Source organism: Anarrhichthys ocellatus, unplaced genomic scaffold (genome assembly GCF_004355925.1).
Source record: "Anarrhichthys ocellatus isolate YVR2014 unplaced genomic scaffold, GSC_Weel_1.0 scaffold56, whole genome shotgun sequence".
In the NCBI taxonomy this organism is placed as follows: domain Eukaryota; kingdom Metazoa; phylum Chordata; class Actinopteri; order Perciformes; family Anarhichadidae; genus Anarrhichthys; species Anarrhichthys ocellatus.
In genome coordinates this window covers 254,698-274,505 of record NW_022280086.1, presented here as the reverse complement: position 1 = coordinate 274,505, position 19,808 = coordinate 254,698, and the positions used below count along the sequence as shown (strand labels likewise).

At 43.7% G+C, this 19,808-nt stretch overlaps 3 protein-coding genes across 3 annotated transcripts in view; 2 read left to right on the top strand and 1 right to left on the bottom strand.

Moving 5' to 3' along the window:
- The first annotated feature begins 888 nt into the window (after window positions 1-888).
- engase (endo-beta-N-acetylglucosaminidase) lies at window positions 889-8,329 on the top strand. The gene is made up of 14 exons (XM_031871070.1): window positions 889-1,196; window positions 2,298-2,377; window positions 2,479-2,680; window positions 3,462-3,610; window positions 3,755-3,909; window positions 4,789-4,937; window positions 5,053-5,224; window positions 5,316-5,422; window positions 5,539-5,650; window positions 6,300-6,487; window positions 6,573-6,715; window positions 6,865-6,964; window positions 7,051-7,162; window positions 7,373-8,329. Exons 1-14 carry the CDS (start codon window positions 1,108-1,110, stop codon window positions 7,769-7,771), a joined length of 2,157 nt encoding a protein of 718 aa, XP_031726930.1. The 5' UTR covers window positions 889-1,107; the 3' UTR covers window positions 7,772-8,329.
- A 1,504-nt stretch (window positions 8,330-9,833) lies between these two features.
- scpep1 (serine carboxypeptidase 1) lies at window positions 9,834-17,040 on the bottom strand. The gene is made up of 13 exons (XM_031871141.1): window positions 16,907-17,040; window positions 16,547-16,674; window positions 15,662-15,751; window positions 14,226-14,381; window positions 13,412-13,486; window positions 12,963-13,035; window positions 12,631-12,668; window positions 12,416-12,544; window positions 11,421-11,505; window positions 11,158-11,271; window positions 10,924-11,061; window positions 10,652-10,815; window positions 9,834-10,071 (listed from the first exon to the last, which is right to left on the bottom strand). Exons 1-13 carry the CDS (start codon window positions 16,974-16,976, stop codon window positions 10,009-10,011), a joined length of 1,323 nt encoding a protein of 440 aa, XP_031727001.1. The 5' UTR covers window positions 16,977-17,040; the 3' UTR covers window positions 9,834-10,008.
- A 767-nt stretch (window positions 17,041-17,807) lies between these two features.
- Window positions 17,808-19,808, top strand: part of coil (coilin p80) — a 5,558-nt gene continuing 3,557 nt past the window's right edge. The window contains exons 1-2 of the mRNA XM_031871142.1: window positions 17,808-18,100; window positions 19,096-19,808. Of these exons, the coding sequence (XP_031727002.1) occupies window positions 17,850-18,100; window positions 19,096-19,808 (964 nt within the window). The 5' untranslated portion in view covers window positions 17,808-17,849. The remainder of the gene's footprint in view (window positions 18,101-19,095) is intronic.

Below are 19,808 nucleotides of genomic sequence, written 5' to 3'. Positions count from 1 at the left end.
GTGTGGTAAATATTTTAATTTATTATTTTGATAAATTGGTAAATGGTATTCCTACGTTCTAAGACAGTCCAAAAATATTAGTAAACATGAACAACTCTATCCCAAATCCCCAAAACTAGAGTGTTAAAAGCTCAAATTTGTGATGTTAGCGTGAACCTGAATTGGGAGAGATGTTATGGAAAAAGACAGAGAACCTGTAAAGCAGGAGGCTGCTGGGTAAACGTTATCATAACTGAACTTTATTTGACGTTAATTAGGTTTTCAGTTTGTGACCCAGAAGCCTCCATGGTATGGTTACATTGCCTGTATCATTTTGAAAAACATGACATAATGAAATGAAGTTTGTATTTCCATAAGTCTGTTCAATTTCATTGTGAGTTAGAGAAAAAAAAAGTGTGAAAATATATATACGTGTATAGAGATGGTGTCCATAAATACTACTTCCACTCCATGAATAATACTTAAATAATATTTAAATAATATATAATTACAAAAATTATTTAACTGACCTCGCTGGAAAATATCAGCCATACAGCACTACTCCCCGAAGCGGTGAAGTATTATTTACGACCGCCATCTTTGCCGTCCTCAGTCTCCTCACTCATTGCCTGGTGTTGTTGTTCGTGTTTGGTTGCTTACTAGGGGCTCATCTCTTCCAAGTAAAGAGTCTGGTCCTGCACAACAACAAAAGAGTGGTTCCTTTGTCCAGCTGGCCTGAGTCCATCCTCTATAGACAACAAACTACACGGAGTCCTCCAACATAAACTCTGTACACCTCTATGTTTTTGCACTTCTGCGGTAAAGCATGGTTAAAAAAACTTCATCTCGCAGCGTCTTTAAAGGGGAACACAATACCTAACGGTTTTGAAAGTTATAATTTCATTATTGTAGTACGGCATTTTATATAAAGTAACAATGTATCAGCTGTGCTGCTTTAGTTTTTATTTTTCTTGTCATTTTAATTTATGGAAATTACGCTTTTATTCTGAAGGATTGGGGGTCGGAAGTGTTTCGCTCTTGGTGCTCGCAGGAAACACCTCTCTGTTTCCTCTTTCACGATTGAGTTTGTTCCCTCAAAGGTTTGTCAACTGATCTAAAGTCAGTGAAATGGCTTTGACCGGGGATGGAAACCAGCTTTCCCTGCGAGGAGAGGATCCTAACGTCGGAGGGAAGACGGACACAAGTGACTCCAGCCGGTAACTTCCTGTACTCTGATACTTATTTCGTCAGTATGTTTACCATTTACAAGAGCTGGATGGCAATTAAACACTTGACATTTTACACTTGAATTGTAATTCCCGTTCATTTTTTTTACCATGTTGCTGGAGTGCAATTTATCATTTTGATGACAAACAACAATCATAAATTGACTGATTGATCTATGTATTTATTTGTTACATTTTGTTTTACAATGTTAGTGAAGCATTGTTTTATAAGTCAGGGCCTGATGTCGCCATACACAGCGAGGCATACCGCTTATTAATTAAACACTGATCGGTACTCGGTATCGGCAGATTCCCAAAAGCCGTGGTATCGCTATCGGGACTGAAAAAGTTGAATTGATGCGTCTCTAGTCAATAAAAGGCGACAACCTCCGGTTCTGCCGAGTGAAGGGAAGTGTTTTAAAATTTACGCAATCTCTACTGACCAGCAGGGGGCGACTCCCTCATGTTGAAAAAAGAAGTCTGGTTGTATAGAAGTCTATGAGAAAATGACTACTTCTCTCTTGATTTATTACCTCAGTGAACATTGTAAACATGAGTTTATGGTCTCAATCTCTAGTTTCAAGTCTTCTTCAATACAGCATGATGTTCATTTAGTAAATTATGGTCCATTTAGAGTCAAATAGACCATAAAGCAGGGTATGCTTTAGGGCGGGCTTACTGCGATTGACAGGTCGCTGCCGCTACCAGAGACATATATGGCGTCTCTGTCACTCCTCCGCATTCCAAATATGGTAACTTCTGTTCATCGGTTGCAAAAAAAACCCATCATGGCGACATCCGTAAAACGATGGCGACTGCAAAAAGGCTTCATAACAGCAGTCCACAAACCAATGGGTGACGTCACGATGACTACGTCCACTTCTTATATACAGTCTATGGTCAATGCACAGCCCTGAAATTCAAGTCTAGTGGACATTTAAAGGGTACATTTGTCATTGCAGACTAATGAATAGTTGAAAGTAAATGTTGCATGGTGTTCCTCTATCATAGTAGAACCAGTTAAGTTACTAATGTGATTTAATGTTCAACCAAATGCACCAGTCTCACCTTGCCACCTTGTACTTCCACCAGGTTGGAGTCTTGTTTGGATCAACCAATGGATTTGAGTGGTGTCCATGAAGTCATCAATTATTTGCCCTCCCCCCTGCCAGGTGAGGTGTCTTTGTTACAAGCAGCAGTAGAAAAAGAATCTTAGCTGCAGTCGATGACTTGATGACCACACTTTATATGCATCATGTCCTCTCCCTCTCAGCCAAACATTACGACGCCGACACCACCGAACCGATCAGCTGTGGCCTTCAATCTTTGGAGGAGCTGTTGTCATGGAAACGAAGCGAGGCGAACCCCTTCAATGTGGCGGCAGTCCCCCTGGCACCTCGGGAGCCTCCTCTTGCCAGAAGTCTCCGTCGCACCTTGGTGTCTCACGACATGATGGGAGGCTACCTGGATGACAGGTATGGAGGCATATTTAGTGCTGAATAAAAAAAAAAAAAAAATCTGGTTTTTAAGACTTTTGCTTCTAAAAGTTATACTCCCAGATCTTGTAGTGTCATCCCAAAATCTACAAATGACCTTCCAGCTCCTTACTTATAGACAGTAGTACAATAGTAGTAGTACAGTATATGAGAGAATATTACAGCCTAGAGTAGGTGATGTGACGCTTTCAAGTGGCATTCCTCAGGTCTGAAAAGTGAAGCCAATGTAAAAGTGCCTAAAACTTTCATTCTCTCTAATGGCCAGCAGGGGGCGACTCCTCTGGTAGCAAAAAGAGGTCTATGAGAAAATGACTCTACTTCTCTCTTGATTTATTACCTCAGTAAACATTGTAAACATGAGTTTATGGTCTCAATCTCTAGTTTCAAGTCTTCTTCAATACAGCATGATGTTCATTTAGTAAATTATGATCCATTTAGAGTCAAACAGACCATAAAGCAGGGTATGCTTTAGGGCGGGGCTACCTCTTGATTGACAGTTTGCTACCACAGCGTTGTCTGGTCTGGGATTTGTCCGGGATTTTGGTCTTACAACTTTAACCCTTTCACATTGTGTTTTCACATCATGAAAGTGATGATGATAAGGATGGTTTTTGGTAAATGGAGTGTTAATTTTATATTCTGATGAAGGCATTATACGACAGGTCTGGACCACTCGAGAAGTTTGTTCGTTCATTCTGCTGTAAGATATGTAAACCCTTTTCACATAATGCTTTGTCATGCTCTCTTTTCTGTGGTCAAGGTTTGCTCAGGGGACAAGTGCAGAGGCCCCGTATGCCTTCTACCACTGGCAATACATTGATATTTTCAACTACTTCACACACAACATGGTGACTATTCCTCCTGCTGTGTGGACCAATGCAGCGCATAAACATGGAGTCGTTGTCCTCGGTGAGTCAAAAGGCCAAACATAAACCGAACCAGGTCCAGTTCAGGAATCCTGAATTTGTGTTTTATATCTTCGATATCGGGTATCATATTTTGAATTTAAAACCTGTCTTCATCTGTAAAATCATAATTGGTCTGCTTTTTCAGGGTCGTTCATCACAGAGTGGACCGACGGAGCCGCAGCGTGCGAGGCCTTCCTGAAAGAGGAGGAGTCGTACCGGGCGGTGGCTGACAAACTAGTCCAGATCAGCCACTGTTACGGCTTCGATGGCTGGCTCATCAACATAGAGAACTCCCTCAGTGTGAGTAAGACTTTTATCCTGGCAGTCAACACAATACTCTACATGAAACCTTTGGAATATAAAAGGGTTCTAAGTAGAACCGTGTGGGTGGGCTCTTGTTAGCACCCTTAGAAGGTCTGGATTGAACCTTGAGAGAGGTTTCTGGGTGGAACCATTACACCATAGAAGGGTTCTCTGTAGAGCCTCTAATACGGGGTTCTGGGTGGAACCTTTCACATATGGTTCTTCTAAGTGTAACCCTTGGGTTGAAGGAAGAACCCTCTGAAAGAGTTCCAGGGGGAACCTTTATCCTAAGGTCAAGGTCAATTCACAAAAGCAATGCCCATCCAGAGTGACCTGGAATTTGTTCTTCTTTGTACAAATATTCTTGGTCCCCCGAGGATGAAAGATACAGAATTTTGTGATTCCTCGACTTTTCCTCCAGCGCCACCAGCAGGTCGATTAATGTCACTTATCCTGTGAAATAGCTTAACTTCTGCAAGATGGTTTGGCAGAAGATTTTGTACATAGATGGTTCCAAGAGGATGAATTCTACTGAATTTGGGGATGCGGATTCTTGAAATGAATGAATGAACTGCCATGAAATGAGATAGGATTAATTGTAATAACTTTAGTGATCCTCTGACTTTTCATCTAGCGCCATCATCAGGTCAACAATATAACTCATCCAACACTTTAGTTCATGACCAAACACCTACAGAACTAATGACGTTACCATCTGCCTCTGCTGTTCTTTATGCTTACTGATGATTATCAAATGTTAGCATGCTAACACGCTAAACTTAGACGGTGAGTACACATTTTGTAGTGGCCTGTCTCTTCAAGACCTCGGCCTGAAAAGCATGTAAAGTCCCCGTGTGTGCCGCCATCTGTCTGCAGGAGGTTGCGGTGAAGAACGCGCTTTTGTTCCTGCACTATCTGACGGACCAGTTGCACGAGCGGGTGCCTGGCAGCCTGGTGCTCTGGTACGACAGCGTGATTGAGAACGGAAAGCTGACGTGGCAAAATGAGCTCAACCAGTCAAACAGGTAGATCAATTTGAAATTAGTAGCAGAACTCGATATAAACAACCAGAGATGATTACAACAATTTGGCAGTTCATTGATAACTGTCCAACACTTTATCTCAATCTCTTCATAACAGGATGTTTTTCGACGCTTGTGATGGTTTCTTCACCAACTACAACTGGACAGAGCAGAACCTGGAGTGGATGAGGGACTACAGCGGGATCCAAGGCCGCCAGGCTGACGTCTACATCGGGGTGGACGTGTTCGCCCGAGGCAAGGTGGTGGGAGGAATGCTGGAAACTAATAAGGTACACACTGTGGAACACGTCTGCTTCTGAAGAAAGCGTTGATCGTTACCATCATTGACGGTATGCACCCTCTTGTTTCGGTCGCCCGCAGGCGCTGGAAATCATTCGGAAGCACGGCTTCTCCACGGCCATCTTTGCCCCAGGCTGGGTGTACGAGACCCTCAACGACAAGACCAAGTTCCGCAAGAATCAGGACAAGTGAGATCAACACAATACTGACAGTGACGGGAATGCACACATTCAACTTTAACTTTGAAAGCAGAAGAAAGAAAGCGGCGATGTTCTTATTTAACCGTGACCCGTCCTGCTTGCAGGTTCTGGGCTCTTCTGTCAGACTACCTGTACATCCATCGGCCAGCCTCGCCACTCCCCTTCATCTCCTCCTTCTGCCAGGGTTTTGGGAAGGCTATCTACTGGAGAGGACAGGTACTGAAGGAGGTGGATCTGCAACCAAAGGCAGATGGTGTGGGGCTTTTAAACAGTTGTACATAGTGCCCATCACCATAACAAAATTCCTTGGATGATCTATCGTCCCAGAAATAATTGCGATAAACAATATTCGTTTGTCATTTTATGACCATTTTAAGCCACTGCCACTTTGTGAGAATATTCAGACATTGGAATTGGAATGTGAAAAAAAAAAAAAGAAAAGTACACTCGGGGCTCTGTGAACAAAAATGTGCATAGCCTATGTCCAAGTCTTATAATGGAAGGAAAAACCCAGCTCTTTATTCTGGAATCATGTTGGCCAAATTCGAACGATATTGAGGTCAGTAAAATATGTCATACGACATAAGCAGTAACGTTATATGATCGAGATCAAGTCCATATTTTGTACAATAAGTCAACAACGTAAATATGATCGAGGACATATAATGTAGTAGATAACCTGGACATCGTCCTGAAGTACATTTGTTAGATCTAAGCCAACTTATTGATTTTGTTTTAACTCCAGGAAGGAAGAGCAACATTGATCCCCATTGCACTAGTCCTCACATCTCTGCAGTCCATTTTAGAGTCGATTGTAACATTTTATTTCGTGTGTGTGTGTGTGTGTGTGTGTGTGTGTGTGCAGCGCGAGGCCAACAGGAGCTGGTTCAACCTGAGCGCCCAGGAGATCCAACCCTTGTACTACTGCACAGAGCTGGAGGGCCAGGGCTGGCTGAGCAGCCGCGGCTGCCCAGAGGACGCCTGGAATGGGGGCTGCTCACTGCTGCTGGACGGACTCATCCCCGCCACGCACACGTCTCCAGTTTGTGCCAAGTGTGTGTTTCTCGTTCCCCCTTGCTTTAGTTTCCACACAAGTCTCACAGTACGTCCACAGTACTCCGTTTTGAATCTCTTTCAGGATCTTGTCCCTCCACGTACCCCTGGCATCCAAGACTCTGGTGACCCTCATTTACAAGCCATCCACCGGGATCAAAGTGTCCCTGGAGATGAAGACAACAGACGCCCGTCTTTGCACGCACATGGACGTCCGGGATGTCAAACGTGAGTTCCTTACAGTCCATACCCGTGATGCCCAAGGTACTTTTGGAATATCCAACCCCCGCCCCAATGCTTGCTGTTGCAAAGGTTTTCTTCGGATTTGTATCTTCCTGGGTTCCATATTGCCAAGCACTGATTGTATGTTTCCGCAGCTAGCAGCGGGTCTCCTGTGGTACAGGATGAGGGGCTCCAGTTGGTGAGCCAGTTCACTCAGCTGTGCGGCAACTCGAGTCCAGATGGCTGGACTGTCGGGTAAGGCACTCCTAACAGCCGAGTTAACAGCTAAGTTAAAGGGTTTATCGTTTTAAAGTCTGTTTCCGTCGTGTCACTGCGGGCAGGTGTTCCCAGCTGGAGCTTCGTGGCTGTGCTCTCAGAGAAGTTTGTCTCAGCATCCAGCGGGACGGACCGCCGCAGGACACGCCATTCAGCTGCAGGGTGGGGGAAATCATGGTGAGCCAGTTGTGTTCAATGTCCTCAGCTGTTTTAACACCATAACTATGTTCATTCAATGGAACTGGCACTAGTAAAATACAGGATTTCCACTTCAACTCCCTCTCGCAGCTGCCAAATCCGACACACTGGCCCTTTAAATAAAAGTATATGAGAATTCCTCCCTGTTAAATGGTTCATGTGCCCCCCCCCCCTCTCTCTCTCTTTAAGCTTTTGGATGTAGGTCTGCAGGTTCCCACTGAGCTGGTTCAGGGCTTGTGCATCTACGACGTGGTGTGGCTGCGCGGTGCCGGCACCTCACCAGAGTCCCCCTCTCCCTGCCTGCACTTAAACGCCACCCTGCGCTGGAAGTACCTGACGGAGCTCGCGCGCCACTTCCGGGTGTACTGGCGACGGCTGAGAGGACCCGATCCCAGGATCCCCCCGGGTGAGCTCGTTTTGGTGGGCCGGGCGTACTCTAATCTTTTCAGAGTGACGGAGCTGGTGGTGCCCGAACCGCCCGGCCTTCTGGAGCTGGTGGTGGAGCCGGTGAGCAGGAAGGGCCTCCTTGTCCCAGAGAGCCACTGGGGAAGAAGAAGCCTCAGCTACACAGAGGCATTAACGCAATGACCTAACATAAATGCTTACGTTATGGTGCTGCATTCATGGCTCTGATGTAAAATTCAACATTCACAAGTTGGAGCACTGATATGTTTTTGGCTTTGTGTTAAGAGACCGTTTTGGAAAGTCCCAGTGAAGGCTATAAAACTGACAACTGTGTGGTTGGCAACTTTTAAATCTGAATGTCACATTTTTAGATTTAGGTGGAGGTGGCAAAGTGGAGCTATTGACCAAAAAAACATGATGCTAATCTGCTTGAGTTATTGTGTCTTGCTTTGTTTCACTGACTTTAACCAATCCCAGCTCCACATACTGTGTTCTTGAGCTTCGAACCAGACCATGCGCTTCTCATCAGGGCTATGAGTGCATCAACAGATCCATCTCCATGGCAACTGGGCAAAAATCCAGAAAAACAACGAGCAAGAGGATCTTCAGTTCCCTTAATTACTTTATCAAGACGGAGATAAGATTGACACCAGTATATCGAATGTATCAGGAGTCAGAGATATCACTTTTTGCACAGTCTCGCCAAAAGAGATTTACTGATCCAAATATACTATTTCTTTCTTCTCATCATATAAATACTAGTGCTGGGCAACGATTACAATCTTTAAATTCAATAATGAATTCAAAAGTAGTGTATTGTGCACTTTTATTGTAAAAGTGCTGCTATATGAACAAAAGTGCAATAACATTTGGTTTGCAAACACTTTCAACAAATAAGGTTCTTTTTAACAGCAGTATTCCTGTAAGAGCCAGAAGTGTATGTATTGGTTAATTGGAATTTTGGGCTTATTAACCATTTAATTTCTGAATTATGCTCATTGTGCAGGAACTAAAGGAAAAGCATTTATGTTAATGGCTCTCCCTTTTTTTCTTGGTTTAATGACGTCATGACGGCAGCCGGTGCAAAACACAAAGAGCTGCATTAGGCACGAGAGCATATAGTTTTTCTACCGTGTGACAAGAGTATAATATTTGTGTATTTAACGCTTTGCTGCGTAAGACAAAAGGAAAATACTTGAAAGATCTCCCGTCATTCGCATAAGAAAATGAAGTCACTGTCCGCAGCTCATTTGCTGCTTAATAATGAACAGACGGAACGCCGCTACAATTCCCTTTACACAGTAGCAGTTCAAATAGTTATGATTCTGATAGATATTCAGCCAGTGTTCACAACTTTATCTTTGTGTAAGAGATGCAATTTGAAATATACGCTTTGCAAACCTTTTTAAGTCATGTTTTATTCTCAGTAGCGATAACTAAATGATATGCTTATTATACATATTCCAAATAAAACCACTTTAAAAATTGCTTTTTTTGGTATTTTGGTCAGACACATATGCAACGCTGATTACCGTTGTGGTATTTGTTATAAATGTACGTTCGTACATAGAGGGTGATAAGAAGCTGTACATGGAGGGACTTAGGACCCAGGGGAATGTAGGTGGAAGAGACGCCACAAACGGTTCACCACTCGCTGCCGGCTGGTCGGTTCTTGTGTTAAAAATGTCCGCTTAATTTATAAAAAAAAAAAAAAAAAAACTGCGTTAACATGCGATAAAATATTTGTCTGCGTTAATGAATTACTTGCCCAGCACTAATATATATATGTGGATTTGGTTTGTTTCTTTATAAAACTGTATGCTAGCGATATGTATGCAGACAATATATCTTGCAAAGTAACATTCAATGTTTTATCAAAGAGTTATTGAAATGGAAATGTGATGATTTTGAGCTTGTCACATATACAATAAACTAAAACATGTGATCATTGGGGCGGTAATTTTTCCTTCACACGTCTAGGTCCAATTCAAATTGGACAACGTAAGTGCATCATGGGAAATAGAGTACCAACACTTGTGCAATTGACCTTTCACCCTGCCGCCACTCCCTCAAGCTGTCAATTAACATCACCTGTCTTATCAAAGATTTTGCTTTACAGCAATTGTCATTCAAGAATAAGAAAAAAAAAACAAAAAAAAAAACTTAGGATTCGGGGAAAGCACACTCTAATATGTAGTCAGGACAACGACAAGCATCTTTAAACAGAAGAAAACACACGGCAGCATTTACTAAAAAAAAAAAGAAAAGTGCCTTTATTGTTCTTATGGCTGAAAATTACACAGGTCATTACTGTAATCAGAGCTGTCAGATTTATTTTGGTTTAGTACGGTGGAAAAAAAAAAAAAAAAAAAAGTCATGTGATCATTGTGATTGTCAGAGCCATTCCAGCTGGCAGTGGATCAAACCTGCTGGGTGATCATCCTCATCATCTGCAAGGCCATCGGTCCCTGGTCTGAGGGAATCTGTGACGACAGAAAAAGTTGGTTGCAACCACAACAAAATTACTACAATTAACTTTCATGAATTGAAAACACTGTAAAAGGGTTACAGTTCTGAGATGAAAACAACTCAGACCGGACTACGCCATGGTAGCGATCTGTCAATCAGAAGGTAGTCCCGCCCTAAAGCATACTCTTCTTTATGGTCTATTTGACTCTAAATGGACCATAATTTACTAAATGATCATCTGTACTGTATCAAATCATGCTGTATTGAAGACTTGAAACTAGAGATCGAGACCATAAACTCATGTTTACTGAGGTAATAAATCAAGCGAGAAGTAGAGTCATTTTCTCAGACTTCTTTTGGCAACCAGATGAGTCGCCCCCTGATGGCCATTAGAGAGAATGCACTTCCGCAATAGCTTCCCTTTTCAGAACCGGCTGTTGTGGCCAGAATTTAAGGCAAAATTGTTGGCTTAATCGGTTAACAAACTTATTGTGTGGTCGATAATAATGGGTTATTAATATAGCAGCAATTACAAACGCGGCAGACATGAGAAGAATAAAAGGCAACGCCACAGCGGGTGTATCTGTATCTTACCATGTGACCGGCTCTGAGGATCCAGTAGAAGGCGAAGTTCTTATAAGTCTTGCAGAAAGCTCCGGTAACACCCGGGGAGGTGGGGTCATCCAGGGGGGTCCACCTCAGCCCGTTAAACCCAGGTAGCCCCTCCCATTTCAGCCTATTCACCCACAGCTCCTGACCTATGACAGGAAGCAGAGACCCCATGTGGTACAGCTCTTTTTTTCGCAGGATGGGTTTACACCACTGCTGCTAGAGCTGAACAGGAGGTAATACACGGAGTACGTTACCCATGGTGTCCACTATGAGATCCAGCTGTCCGTTGTAGACGGTGACGTTTACTCCGGCCATCAGCAGCTGGTCGACCATGTCCACCACAGGCCTCATAAAGTCTCCTGCCATGTTGCTGAACACGTCCTCTGCCTGGCCTGGACACCGACAGGAGAAGGACAAGTATATAAAAGATGACAAGGAACAGAAGGAAAAGATTTCTTGGGACAAAATCCACTGCAGAGATACGGTACCTCCCCAGGTGACATTCTTGGGGATGATGCCCAGCTTCTTCCTGATTGGTCCATTCATCAGCTCGCTCAGCGATTGGCCATGGAGCGGTCGAATATGGCGACGCGTCTGCAGAGCTGGTGGAGACAACATTTAAGTGAAAATGGAAAAAATTTGCATTAACCCTCTTTAAATAATTAACATTTAGACTCATGTTATGAAACATTTCATGTCACCAAATCAGCTATTCTTTGTTTTAAATTGCTGAGTCAATGCGATCACTTACAGATAAAGTCTTCTCCTGCCACAGAGGCGCGTCTCTCATCCGGCTCCTGGGTGAGGATGTTGTAGAAGTTCACTCCATTGGTGTTCTGAGGTGAAAACCAATACAAGACCACATCAAACCCTATGAACCATGCACACATCAAGGAAATCACTTTAAATACGCAATATGGAGAAAATTACTTTCGGAGCAAAAGATTTGAAGAATATCTGCTATTAGTCAACAGATAAGCTCCCGGGGGAGGGGGGGGCGACCAGATTGTTTCACAATTTGTAGCACAAAGTAGCCAGTTTACAAGCTAATTTTAAATTAATAAAAGCTAAATCATTGTCAGACAATAGCCGATGGGTTCAACAAATGCCTGCTTGAATCTGATCGGTCAGTATAACCAAGACTACAAACGGAAAACCAGAACCCTTCTGAAACCAGAATCTTGTCCCGCTGCTGACAGATTCCACATGTGAATGCAGGATCGGATTATAGAGATATCTTTCAGAGCAATGTGTCTAAATGTAAAACCTCATTCGCAACAGATTTAGTTAAAATGTAACTTAAATATGTTAAATATAGAGACATACCGGAAAGTATCAAGTTGATATTTGGTGCAAATTATGTTAATGCTAAGCTAAGCAGCTGCTGTCTGTAGCTGCATTCCAAATTGCATACTTTTTCTTTTAGTGCATACTGCAGCTGCCCTTACAAAGCACGTACTTTTGCATGTAGTTTGCATTCAACTGGGACGTCCTACTTCCTCATAACATGGCACCTTGAACTTTGACCCTCTTGCTGCTGCTCAAAGGGATTGTGGGTCAGAATAGCGACTGGAACATCCTGGTGTTTTTTGGCAAACTGCATTTGACATCCTATGTATGAAATACACTTCGAAAGAGGGGAAAGTCCTAATGTCTCTAATAAGTTGACATAACTAGTCTTATACAATACAAAAAGCTCAGAATATGAAGAAGCGACCCCGACAGATCCTCATGTGTGGCACCAACCTGCTCCACCACCGTCTCAACCACAGACCACAGCTCGGTGGCTTTCTGAAACTGCTGCTGCTCCACTGCCTGCTTCACCGCCTCCGCCGCACTGATGACGTCCTTCAGGCCGTAATCATCCAGCAGTGACTGCACAGCAGAGAGGCCACGATCAGGTGGAAACTCAGCAGATCGGCTTCCGACATTTTTAATAGAAACTTTAGTTCGTTACTCACAGTAGTGTAGAGGTACGGCCCCCAGGTCATCACAGAGTCTGTGGATGAAGCAGTCTGGTTATTTTTTCCAACAAATCCCATAAAGATAAACTCTTAATGTATTTAACCTTCTTCATGTTATGTGATTGGATATTATGGGTAATAACTACAATAACGTAACTGGTTTATTATGAATGATTTTAACTGAGGACTATGGGGAGCCACAGTACATTCAACCTGTGCTGATGCTCTGTGGAAAATACGCGCGCCTCTTGCCGCCGAGTAATGTAAAAGTATTTCCAGTTGGGGTTGTTTTTGACGAGCACGTATGGAGGTTTGTGACGGATACTGACCCAGTGGGGAAATCCAAGAGTCCCCAAGTGCCACACCAGCAAAGTTGCATTTCACCGTCCCTTGTGCAATGGCCTGGAGAGACAAATTAAAAAAAAAAAAAAAAAAACAGCAATTTCAATAGGAGCTATAAACACCAGTAACAAACTACAATCAAGAAAGCCCCCGATCAAGTTCAGAACACTTGGGTTGCAGTTGATTGTTCCAATCTTCTTCTAAGACGCAACTAAAAATGTTTACACTACTACAAAGCATAACATTGAAGTTGATCACTTCTACTTCTCCAGAAAAGAAGAAAGCCACTATACTGTCAGGTTTGTATTGCCTTCTCATCCATCACATGACAGTTGTTTGACATGGGGACTTTCCAATGTCAGTGAGCTCACGTGTCACAGGCCTGAAAAAGGAGGAAATGTTGGTTAAGAGAAGTGACACTGTGCTGGGAACTCACCTTGGTGAGTTCCAAGGAGATAGCAGCTGCCATCTTCCCTCCGTATGACTCGGAGAAGATGTAGAAGGGGACGCTCTGCGCAGAAGGACAAGATGTTAATGGAACAGAATTATTTTATTTATTTATTTATTTTTTTTAAAAGCCAAGGCTGCACTCATACAAGAAGCAGCAGGATATAAAACTTCACCACCCAAATGACTTTATCAATCACTCGCCCTGCGTTTCCTTCAATTCTTGAGGAAAACCATTTTCCTCGCATGCCTCACGGTACAAATGGTCATTTGAGGGGTGAAGCATCCCTTTAACAGTTTTACTCTTCTAGCAAACAAAGGATTACGGCTACACTTAGCTAGCAGGGCGAGATCAGTAAGCTAACTTTTTAGCTGCTACTTCTTCGTCCTCACTGTGAATGATGTCATTCACAGCTTGTAACGTTTTTCAGTCCTGTCTAGGGTTATTCTTGCTTAAATAAATGTAAAAAAAAATAATAATTCAAACCTAGCTAGCAAACATATGCAGCCTAGCCAGGTTGTTCTTGCTGGTTATATCCAATATTACAATAACCTGCTTTTATACATTTTCTATATTCCATTTCATTTATCCGACAGATAATAAAATATATCTTATGTCCCTCCAAAAATGGCCGTTTTGAAAAGTTTGGGCAATTCAATCTGCATGTTTGGAGCATTCAAACTAGTGTGGGTGCTTAGGCTTTCAAATAAAGCAGAGCAAACATGTTCTTTGGGACTCGCGTTTCTTTGTAGAGTAGTATTATGATATCCTGCCCGAGTGGCACAAAGTGCAGTAGACATACCTGGAACTCTGCCCTCTCTGTAAAGAAGTGCTGGAGCAGCACCAACATGTCTGAGGCCACCGTGGCCACATCGGTGGCATAGCCGTCCGGCCTGTCGGTGTAGCTGAAGCCGGTGCCCACGGGGTTGTCTACGAACAACACACTGGCTGCCTGCACCTGAAACAGCCAACACACACACACTATACATCAGCATGTTTACCTCCATTTAAACTAGGGCTGTCCTCGACTAAAGAAATTATTAGTCGACTTAAACTCATACCCGTAATAATTAGTCGTACGAGTTTCTCCACCAAAGAGCCACATTTAATCTTGTTTAGCAGAGATGTGCTGATATGTTTCTCGGATACAAGTCTCAGCATGAAAGAAAAGAAAGACGAAAATCGGCAAAATAAATCTTAATCAATTGAGACTAAAATAAACTAATCGTCCCAAAATCAATATATCAAGTGCTCTGACAAATAAAAGACAAAATCCGTTATCTGTGGCTTTCGCAGGACTGTAATGTGCTGCGAGTAGAAACAATAGTCATGTTCGCCATTAATGATGACATTTTTGGGGGAGTGGCTTTGGAGAAGGCCTGAAGGGGCAGGCTTTCAGTGTTGTTGACTATCTGGCTAGATTTAGCAACTGTCGGAGCTAGTGCTGCTAGCTACTTGCTCATTGTAAAAGAGTTTGCATCCCTAAGCTAGAGATTTTCAAAAACATTTCTGAATCTAGCATACTCCTGCTGGTTTCCCCAATTTTAACCGGCCAGAACTTTAAGGCCCACTTCCGAGTGGTACATTCTGCCAAGGAACACCTTCCTGTATAAATGAAAAAAAGAAAAGAAACTGGGCTGTAAATAAATACATAATTAATAATACTAGCTTTGTAAATTACCTAAAAATGTAATTTAACTTTATTTGGCAGTACCACTGCAACCCACTAGATGTCACTCTGCGACCCCCTGGTAGAGGATTGCAACACAATACAGGGCTATTAAATGACGGCTGGGACACGGTGATGAACTACGAGGGTATGACATGCTGTGCAGTGTAACTGGAGCTGCAATGTTGACGTTACATCAAGGAGACGCTAGAAATAAAAAGGGATGGTGTCCGCTCAGGTGCTCTTTGGTTACGCTCGAATGGATATAGAATAGAAAGCGTACGCTTATGGTCTTTTTATTAAAGAGCTTTTCAATAATTGTGGAATTGTAACTCTCACCCATTCAGTGAGGCTACTATGATGCCCTCCCTGCGGACGCCTCAGTGGTTCTAGGATTGTGACATCTCTTTTTACCCTCAGTGACACAATGACTCAACCGAACACAGTCTAGAACTTAACACATTTTAAGCTCCGTGGTGCGCCGAAGCAGCGTTTTCCTGACCGCTAAGCAGCTGCTCGGACACAAAGATGAGGATTCCTTCGAAACCTTAAACCGCAACCTCTCTTACCCAGCTCGTCTTTCTGGGCTTCAGGTCCCCGTCCAAAGGTCCAATCTCCGCAAAGTTCCCAAAGCCACTTCCTGATCCTCCTGGTCCACCCTGAAGACACACACGAGAAAACATCCTCATCACGCTCCAACAGCAGACGGGCTGTTTAATATGTACTTTTAATGACCTATTATTTCAGATTTCCTGAATAATATATTAAATAAAACCATTATATTAATATAGTATTAGAGATAAAACTATATCATCCACAGCACAGATGACAATCTTCTAGCCAGGCAGCTGGTTTTGGCTCCTTACAGCACAGTTATAAACATCTAACGTCATTAGTCAGTTCCTCCTCTGCACTGAAAATAGAAGCAGCACTGAGATTGCTCAGTCAGTCACTAGTTCTGTGGTCATTTTCAACTAGCTGACACCTTTTTACTTCCATAGGGAAATCAACTAGCATAGACTTAAAACCTGCTCCAGTTTGCATTTGTCCAAAAATCAAGGGAGCAGAAAAACCCAAGACACATATATGAGAAAACCTGCTATGTGCTATTTTTCCCAGAATGCAACTCAATAGCATCTTTTTTGTTGTTGGATTGCTTTTCCCCAGTGCATCAAGGGGCCCCAGGTTTGTAACATAAGACCTCTTTAAGCTGCTCACACAGCAATGACATCACATTTACAAGAATACAGGCATACAGAGGATTTACAACATTATACAGGTCAGTCCCTGCTTTCTAATCAGCGCAGCAATGCATGGGGGGGGGGGGGGGAACACAACCAGACACCCAAGACCATACGAGATGCTTTGGAAAAGAGCACGTGACTTGTGAATCAGTTAAACCTGTGTGCGTGTGCGTGTGTCAGCAGTGATGAGTGGACCAGGTCGTGTCCTACCTGCAGCCACATGACCAGAGGCAGATCCTGGCTGTCAGCATAGTAGAGCCACCAGAACATGTGGGCCCCGTCCCTCACTTCCACATAGTTCCAGGCTTCTTTGCCGGTCGGGGGACGACTGGGGAGCCCTGCACGCGGGAGTCAATGACACCCACAGTTTTTAACATTGGTGTTCAAGTTACCGTATTACTTACAGAGTTTAATAAACAAATACAAGGCGCATGGAGATATGTCAAAGTTAAAAGCGTTTAGCAGCCGTTGCTTTCGCTTTACAACCAGCTGAGTAGAGGAGTTCACTCGTCACGTCTGACTTTAGTCGGCGAGACTTGTAGAGGCTCTTCATACAGACCATAATCATACCTGTAGTGGCGACGAAAGCCAGGAGAAACACCAAACTCCAGGCTGCTGGTGCTGCTGCTGTCCGGCTCATCGTTGAAGGGTGAGTTTGTGTCGGTTCTGCTCTGTACGGCTTTATTGCTACAAGAAATCACATGACCACAGGCGGGGTCAGCTGATAGACGTTGTATTTTTTTTTCCTCTCTCTCAAATGTACCTGGCTATGTTGCGAGGAACTATGGGTAGGGACCGGGTATACTAGGTAAATGTGTGTAAAAGATTAATTTAAACTTATAAATACATAAGTTGAATGGGAATTGAAGGTGATAGAGAACAGACTGAATTAAAAAAATATTTTCTGGTTACAGAAATAATTATTTTCGGGAAGAGGGACGAAAGTCCGCTTCAGTTGAGGGATAATACTTTTGGTGTTGCCAGATAAACTAGATAGATAGGTAGATTTTTTTTACCTCAAGCTAGCTACCAGAAAAGACGTTTCTAATAAACTACACTTCCCTTGATGCATTGAACTCAGCGTGTTGTCTTTTGTATCGAACCTGTCAATCCGCCTCCACGCCAGAGGGCAGTGTTGTGAAAGAGTTGGCTTTCGACAGGGCGCTGGCTCTCATCACGAGTAACCCCAGACTTCCGATTTAACGTTGGTCATTCAAAATAAAGTACTATACACCGGTAATTCGATTTCTAAGTCACCAAAAATAACCATTTATAAATAAATGTAATTTGTTATACATGTATGTGTTACAAAAATACAAATTCTATGTAATTCATTTGTTCAAATTCATACTTCAGAATATGCCATTTTATTAGCCTATCACGATTTGAAGAGTTTTAATGACACTATCGACGAATGGACACTCTTATCCTGAAAATCCCGACCGGAAATACCATCCCTGTTACAGGCGGAACACGAGTGGCGGTGTTTTGGAGTGTGAGTTCGGCGTTAGGCATGGCTGCCCACGGTAACAACTTCATCCGCGTGCGCTTACACTTTGACTACCCGCCGCCGGCCGTCGTTGACTGCCGTATGTGCTGGCTGCTCGTGGACCTGAACACGTGTCGCGTGGTGGCGGACCTGGAGAGCGTCATCAGAGATAAGTTTGAGTTTGGCCGCGGAAGCATCCTCAGCCTCTTCGTGGAAGACTGCTACCTGCCGCACACGGAGAGCGTGTACGTGGTGCGGGACAACGACAGCGTCAGGTGCGCGTGCTTCTACTGTCATAATTTACCCGGCCGCGACCTTTGCGGTTCTCAGGTCAGCTCTTACAGGCACCTGAAGATGTGGGGGGGCCGCCAAGGCAAAGACAAGCATGGAGCATCCTTTCTTATTCAGGGAGATGACTTCCGCCCGAAAGCCCCAGTTCAATTGTTAGTTGCAAATTATGCCTGGGTTAGGCTTCATTTTGAAAATCTAGGTCAAAGCAGAGCTGCCGATAGTTTTTGAATATCCAGCCTTAAGTCAGCATCAGATGCAGACTTCGCCAAAGAGAATTACCCACAATTCATTGCAATGTGACGTTAAACACGGGGTAACCAGTAGAAGCATGGAGATGTAAAAAAAAGGTAAACAAAGAGGACGGCTCACGTGTGTTCAGCCTGGAATATTACATTTACTCGGAAACATTAAGGGTTAAAGATGGAACACAAAACATGAAATCAGAAGATATTTATTTATTCATTAAATATTTGATTTTGTCATTGAAGCTGTTTTGACAAAAACAAGTAAATAGATTATATGAAGTTACCTCATCTTGTGAGGAAAGAGCCTGGAAGGCGTTCAAACCACGGAGTAAAAAATATAAAATAAATACCCACAATTATACATCAAAATGTTTGACGTTGTCATGGAAACGTGATATGTGGCAGCAAAGTGCTGTCCATTGATATTTATGCCATTTGAAGCCCTCACAGTCTCTCACATTCAACCATCTACCAGGTGACGTCAGTAAGTCCTTGAGGGTTCAGGGTTTGAGGCCTTAAGGGGGGACATTGGGATTGGGCCTTTGGCTGCAATCTGCCGTCCCTCTACGACCTGTTCTCCTCCAGGACCCTGAGGCGGGCAAGAACGATTGTACATTTTGAAATGATGTCTTTTACCATCGCACTGTTTATTGTCATGCACCAATCACCAAGCCAAATTCCTTGTATGTGTAACGTACTTGGCAATAGACCGATTCTGATTCTTCGTTTTCCAGGGTGAAGGTGGGCTGTCTGGCCCAGGTGAACGGGCACAGCGGCGGTCCAGATGCTTCCAGTGAAAACAGCAGAAAGAGAGAGAGACCCGCAGAGGAGGACGGGCCGGGAGAAAATGTAGTGATCAAAAAAAAGAGGAAAAAGAGAAGCGTGGAGAGTGTAGAGACGGTGGGGAGGGATACCAGTCAGGCTTCAGCTGATGAGAGGAATAAGAAAACACAAGGAAAGAAGAAGAAGAAGAAAAGAAAGAAGGCAGAGGAAAAAGGCCCGACTGTCATCCCCAAACCAGCTGCTTCAACCAAGAAAAGCCCAATTAAAATCCCCAAGAAGCCCCCAGTGGCACAGTCAAAACCACAGAAGGTCTCCTCTTCAGATTCCAGTAGCGAGGAGGACAAAGCTCCCAAAAGGCCAGCTGCCCAAAAACCAGCACCCAAAACGCCCTCCTCCGCCCCCGCTGTCTCCAAGACGCCTCCGACCACCAAACCCACCCAGACAAAGTCCCGCCCTCCTTCATCATCCTCCTCTGAAACCTCCGACGACGAGGCCACCGTTGTAAAAAGCCCGCCAAAAACCACCTCCACAACCCCCAAAGGGAGTAAAAACTCCAAATCTCAGCAGGCTAGTCCAGCCCTGCGGTCCGCAAACGGCGCTCAGAGACAAGCCGCGAGCGTAGCGGCGCCCCCTCGCGTTGACTCGGACAGCGAGGAGGAGATCA

What these genes read in the sequence shown, in the direction of transcription:
- scpep1 (XM_031871141.1), bottom strand. Translation starts at nt 16,976, where the DNA reads ATGAGCCGGACAGCAGCAGCACCAGCAGCCTGGAGTTTGGTGTTTCTC. An exon ending in AGCCCAGAAAGACGAGCTGG is followed by an intron (nt 14,382 to 15,661) that starts GTAAGAGAGGTT and finishes TGGCTGTTTCAG; the next exon opens with GTGCAGGCAGCCAGTGTGTT. An exon ending in GGCCGTACCTCTACACTACT is followed by an intron (nt 12,545 to 12,630) that starts GTGAGTAACGAA and finishes TCTGCTGTGCAG; the next exon opens with TCACTGCTGGATGATTACGG.
- engase (XM_031871070.1), top strand. Translation starts at nt 1,108, where the DNA reads ATGGCTTTGACCGGGGATGGAAACCAGCTTTCCCTGCGAGGAGAGGAT. An exon ending in GAATGCTGGAAACTAATAAG is followed by an intron (nt 5,225 to 5,315) that starts GTACACACTGTG and finishes GGTCGCCCGCAG; the next exon opens with GCGCTGGAAATCATTCGGAA. An exon ending in CTATCTACTGGAGAGGACAG is followed by an intron (nt 5,651 to 6,299) that starts GTACTGAAGGAG and finishes GTGTGTGTGCAG; the next exon opens with CGCGAGGCCAACAGGAGCTG.